At 36.3% G+C, this 5452-nt stretch overlaps 1 protein-coding gene across 1 annotated transcript; it reads right to left on the reverse strand.

Annotated features, from left to right (window-relative positions):
• Positions 1–2156: 2156 nt before the first annotated feature.
• LOC113280999 (11-beta-hydroxysteroid dehydrogenase 1B-like) lies at positions 2157–3940 on the reverse strand. The gene is made up of 6 exons (XM_026529629.1): positions 3617–3940; positions 3334–3526; positions 3152–3237; positions 2925–3056; positions 2667–2834; positions 2157–2588 (listed from the first exon to the last, which is right to left on the reverse strand). Exons 1-6 carry the CDS (start codon positions 3809–3811, stop codon positions 2370–2372), a joined length of 993 nt encoding a protein of 330 aa, XP_026385414.1. The 5' UTR covers positions 3812–3940; the 3' UTR covers positions 2157–2369.
• Positions 3941–5452: the final 1512 nt, after the last annotated feature.

Raw genomic sequence — 5452 nt, forward strand, 5'->3', positions numbered from 1 at the left:
TGGGCCGACCAACCGAGCGAAGCGAGGGAGGGAGAACCTTCTATATGGTCACTTTTTTGTAAAATGTAAGTGATCAATTGACACAAAAATATTGGAAATGGTTCGGGCCGAAAAACCAAAAATACCCCTCTAAATCAAAATTTTATTTTTTCCCTTTAGACATTTTCGTAAATAAACCGATAAGGAAGGGAAATAGGTATTAGACATTCTCGTAAATAAACTGAAAAGGAAGGGCAAAAATGTGTTAGACCTTTTCGTAAATAAACTAAAGAGGAAGGGTAGATATAAGAGTCAAATTGTATTATAATTCCTTATCTATCATATTTTTTCAGGGGTATCATTGACAAGCAAAGTAGAATATAACATATCTAAGAATCCTTGTTTTGGAATTTTACAAATTTTATCTCGTTGGAAAGATTTTAAAGAGATCTACACAATGAGTATAAACAACAAATCAAATTTAAAGTTTTTACGAAAAGTCGGAGGTGTTTATCATTTTAGGCACAATTTTCAAAATTTGATATCATAGCCATTATGCAAACCACCACAAAGGATGCGTAACACATTATTTAGTCATATTTTGGTTTATGCATCAACGAATTTTCCATTGCAACTAATAAAACAGTGTACTCCCTTCGTTTCAGGAAAAGTGATATTTTCACTTTAGGCACAAATTTTCTTTTACAGTCCTATTGCAGCAGTGTTTCTTTTTTTCTTCGGTCGGTCCTCCCCACCGTGGTAGCGATGTTATGGTAAATTTAGCAGTATAGTTAATAGTGTATTTTTTTTTGCTTCTTTAAATGAGTGCGTGCTAGAGATTCCAACATTATTCACTTCCGGTGTGCACATTGGTTGAATGATCATTAATATTAATTTAGTATTCCAGAACTCAAATATCCATGGTTTGCTAGATGGTTCACCAACCTACCCTGGGTCGAAATTACAGAAGTTTTGAATTCTCTCTTTGATGTTCGAAACATTCCCAAATGATAAAATCATTACTTGGGAAATGTTCAATTAATCCACAAATTAATTCTTGAACAAAAAAATGTTTCGAACTAATATTGTTAAGAACCTTTGAACATCCAATGCTTGGATCATATTTCGAGATGTTTAACCAGACAAGCTTGACTTGAAATTTCTTCTTTGCAATAAATCTACTAGAAGTCATGTGACATAGTCTCAGGAGATGAATGGTAAAATAGTAAGTAAAATAAAATGGTTCAACATTTACATATCCAAATGTCTTCGTTAATCTTCAATATTCTAGGGTGATCTCTGATACTCAACTACCAAATCCTAACCTAATCTGAGACTTAACTTAGTAGACTAGAAATGAAGATATAGTTTTGACCAACTAATTAACATTGACAGCATGCTTGGCATAGCAAAACTTGTGGGTTCTACCGAGCATTGCTCTGACATCAATCTCACCATTTATTTGGTTTTTTCTGCCATTTATATTGTTGGATTTGCTTTCCAATTCCAGGGTCATGACTATTAATTAGCTAGGTTTTTTAGAAGTTTGTTTCATATGTTTTTGCATGTTTGAAGATTAATCGACAATGGAATTTCTGAATCGACGATCACGATAAATTAATCGACGAGTTTTTTGTTGCGTGTGAATGATGGGGAGCGATGGAGAGGGGTCGTTAGGTTGAGTAGAGGAAAAGGAGAAGATGAAATGAGAAGAAGAATTATGTTAAAGTTTTAGTCATAACTATAAAGGGTGTTTTTGTAACTTCGCTAATTTTGATGCCCCTTAGCCCTTCTTCTAAGTCCACTTAATATTAAGGAAACCCCAACTAATTTCGGTACTACCCCAATCAGCCGGTGACCGAAAATGAGAACATTTTTCTTTCTTGTGTATTTTGCATTTCCTCAATAGTCAAAGGCGTAATTGACAGTCCTAAGTCTCCTGACATCTTTTATCTAGTAGTTCCTAGGGAGTTGGTCTGCGGCAATTTTATGGGAAATATGGGTGGAGCATAATTAACTTAACCACATTGTCTTCCTAGTGGGTTTTTATACTGTATAGATGTATCATGGTTTTACTTCGCTTGAACATTGTTAAATCGCGGTTGTCCGGAGTCCTGGATGCACACAAATTTACAACCCAATACAGATCAAATATCATCAAACATGTGAAATGTGTGGAAGATAAAAGAGTTTCTCAACTACATGTGTATTAGCCACAAAGACACTCTAAAGGACAAGTCTTAAATATTTTCAACTACAAAGACACCAACCATGTGTATGATTTTTAACTTGTTTTCACCAAGAAAGTTCAGAGTTAGTTCAGCTGTCACGAGTCATGACACTGAACTGGCTACTTGCAGGTACATCAGCCTGTTGTACATGGCCCATGGTTAGAGTGGTTCTTTAATGGCAGGTTTGAGAGAGTTCATCCAAGTAAAAATCCAATGAACTATCTCTGGGCAAAACACTTTTGCCAGATAAAAAGCTCCATAATAAGCTGGTTCTGATACCGATCTATCTCCTCTGCATGCTCCGTTGACAATCGTCTGTGCACATATCTCCGAACTAACAATAGGTATCATGCCTAATAAGAAGGCTTCTTTCATGCCCTGCACCATATGAGAAACTAATTAAAGTTTATCAATAATCATATACGTAAGAGTGATTAATTAAGTTAATTAACATACATCTGAGAGCTCTTTGTCAACTTTCATTGCACCTTCCTTGCTTAACATCTTTCCTTGGGACATCTCCGAATCGATTACACCTGGAGATGCTATCGTTATTTTAACCCCGTCAGGTTGTAACTCTACTCTGAGTGTTTCGTAGAAGCTTATCAATGCAGCTTTACTAGCCTGTAGTTTAACATAACATGATCATAAGAAATGAGCAAGCTAAGTACCACATTCGCGCATCATTTGGAAACATGTTTTTGGGGTTCTTACAGCATAGAAGCTAAGTTTTGGTGCAAGCAACCATCCGGTGACTGAAGCGATCGCTACAATTCTACCTTTGCTCTTTTGAAGGTGTGGAATTGCAAAATGAGTAGTATAAACTGATCCCCAAAAGTTAACATCCTGCAAGAAAATAAAAAAAAAACACTGAAGTCAATTCAATCAGGTTAGCGTTAATCGCAAATCAGTAGAGTGCATGCAAGTGGCTGCATTGTTACCATAATAGGTGCAAAATTGGGAATGTTTTTGGCTTCCTTGAATGGGCATAAACTAGAGATTCCAGCATTATTTACCAAATGATCCACTGTTTACATATAACATTTTCATTAGTACTAGTTTTTTAAGGCATTAGAGTTTAATTAATCTCAAGATATACTATACTAAATGTGATAATACTTACGACGTCCGAAGTAGTTTATAGTTTCTTTGATGAATCCTTCGCAATCATCGACTTTGGTAACATCCGCGCATACTACTAAAACATCAGGGGAGCCGAATCCACGAGCTTTCTTTGCAACTTCGTCAAGAAGATTTTTTCTTCTTGCAACAATGACTAAGTGAGCTTTACGCCTTGCATACTCATAGACTAGTTGCTATTGAAAAAATAGAGTAAACAGTATTACATTAGCCAAGGTTTAATACACAAAAGTTGAGCTAGCTATAAAGTAATATTAGAATGATACCTCGCCAATGCCGGAGGAAGCACCAGTAACTAAAACAACTTTCCCGGTCATGTCTTCGACAAAGAAAAGAGGTTTGATTAGGATGGTGTTGACAAGTTTGAAGAGGTAATAAGGAGGTGTTATGATGCATAGAAAGATGAAAATGATAGGAGGAAGAAACAAGTTTAGGAGCTTGTGGATCAGGAAATGTTCCATGATGACTCTCTTACAGAAGCAATAGCTCAGACACAGTATTGAACTAATAAGCAGATCATTTGCAAGAATTTATGGGACAGGTCTTATTCGTACGGTATTCTGATATAATGACTTGCTAGTTAGATTGTGATGGTTACCTAGATTGTGTTATGCAAATGACCAAAATACATCCCTTAGGTGATACCACCCGACAGCAGTTGTAGTTAATTTATTAGTACAGCGTACATCTGAGAGTTCTTTATCAACTTGCAGAGCCCCTTCCTTGCTTAAGCCCTTCCCTTGGGTCATCTCTGAATCCGTCACCCCTGGAGATACTATAGTTATTTTGACCCCATCAGGTTGCAGTTCAACTCTGAGCGTATCGTAGAAGTTAATCAGCGCAGCTTTATTAGCCTGCAGTTTAACATAACAAGATTCTAGCTAATTAGTACAAAGTAATCAACACATATTTACAGATCAATTAGAACAAAGACGGAGAGGTTTTTACAGTGTATAAGCCAAGTCTTGGCCCAGGAAACCATCCAAGGACTGAAGCAATAACGACGATTCTGCCTCACTTTCCCCCTTTCTTCCGTTTCGGCAGTTTCTTCTTTTAGTTTCTTAGTAACAATAGGGTCCCACTTATGGGGTCAAATCAATACTTTCTAAGAAGAAATATTTGAATATCAATCTCATCGATATCATAAGTATCATACCAAATCCCATCAATCGAATCACTTTTTCGAGAAATACGAGATATCTAAGTCGTACAAGTAAAGAGATCTATTCATTGATAAGAAAAAGAAAAAACGTGAATGTTGATTGGATTGATGATAAAATAGAATCCTGGGTCGCGAACAGTGATTCGATTGATGATGAAGAAAGAGAATTCTTGGTTCAGTTCTCCACCTTAACGACAAAAAAAAGGATTGATCAAATTCTATTGAGTCTGACTCATAGTGATCATTTATCAAAGAATGACTCTGGTTATCAAATGGTTGAACAACCGGGATCAATTTACTTACGATACTTAGTTGACATTCATAAAAAAAATCTAATGAATTATGAGTTCAATAGATCCTGTTTAGCAGAAAGACGGATATTCCTTGCTCATTATCAGACAATCACTTATTCACAAACCTTGTGTGGGGCTAATAGTTTTCATTTCCCATCTCATGGAAAACCCTTTTCTCTCCGCTTATCCCTATCCCCGTCTAGGGGTATTTTAGTGATAGGTTCTATAGGAACTGGACGATCCTATTTGGTCAAATACCTAGCGACAAACTCTTATGTTCCTTTCATTATGGTATTTCCGAACAAGTTCCTGGATGACAAGCCTAAAGGTTATCTTATTGATGATATTGATGGTAGTGACAATATCGAGATTGATGCTAGTGACGATATCGATGATGACCTTGATACAAAGCTGCTAACTATGACGAATGCGTTAACTATGTATATGACGCCGAAAAAAGACCGATTTGATATCACTCTTCAATTCGAATTAGCAAAAGCAATGTCTCCTTGCATAATATGGATTCCAAACATTCATGATCTGTATGTGAATGAGTCGAATTACTTATCCCTCGGTCTATTAGTGAACTATCTCTCCAGGGATTGTGAAAGATGCTCCACTAGAAATATCCTTGTTATTGCTTCGAC

The sequence above is a fragment of the Papaver somniferum genome, chromosome 5, assembly GCF_003573695.1.
Source record: "Papaver somniferum cultivar HN1 chromosome 5, ASM357369v1, whole genome shotgun sequence".
Classification (NCBI taxonomy): Eukaryota; Viridiplantae; Streptophyta; class Magnoliopsida; order Ranunculales; family Papaveraceae; genus Papaver; species Papaver somniferum.

Bases quoted from the DNA above. Each gene is read 5' to 3' on its own strand.
- LOC113280999 (XM_026529629.1), bottom strand. From the start codon at position 3,811: ATGGAACATTTCCTGATCCACAAGCTCCTAAACTTGTTTCTTCCTCCT. The intron at 3,238-3,333 runs GTAAGTATTATC...ATATGTAAACAG, and splicing joins TATAAACTACTTCGGACGTC to TGGATCATTTGGTAAATAAT. The intron at 2,589-2,666 runs GTATGTTAATTA...CATATGGTGCAG, and splicing joins TTGACAAAGAGCTCTCAGAT to GGCATGAAAGAAGCCTTCTT.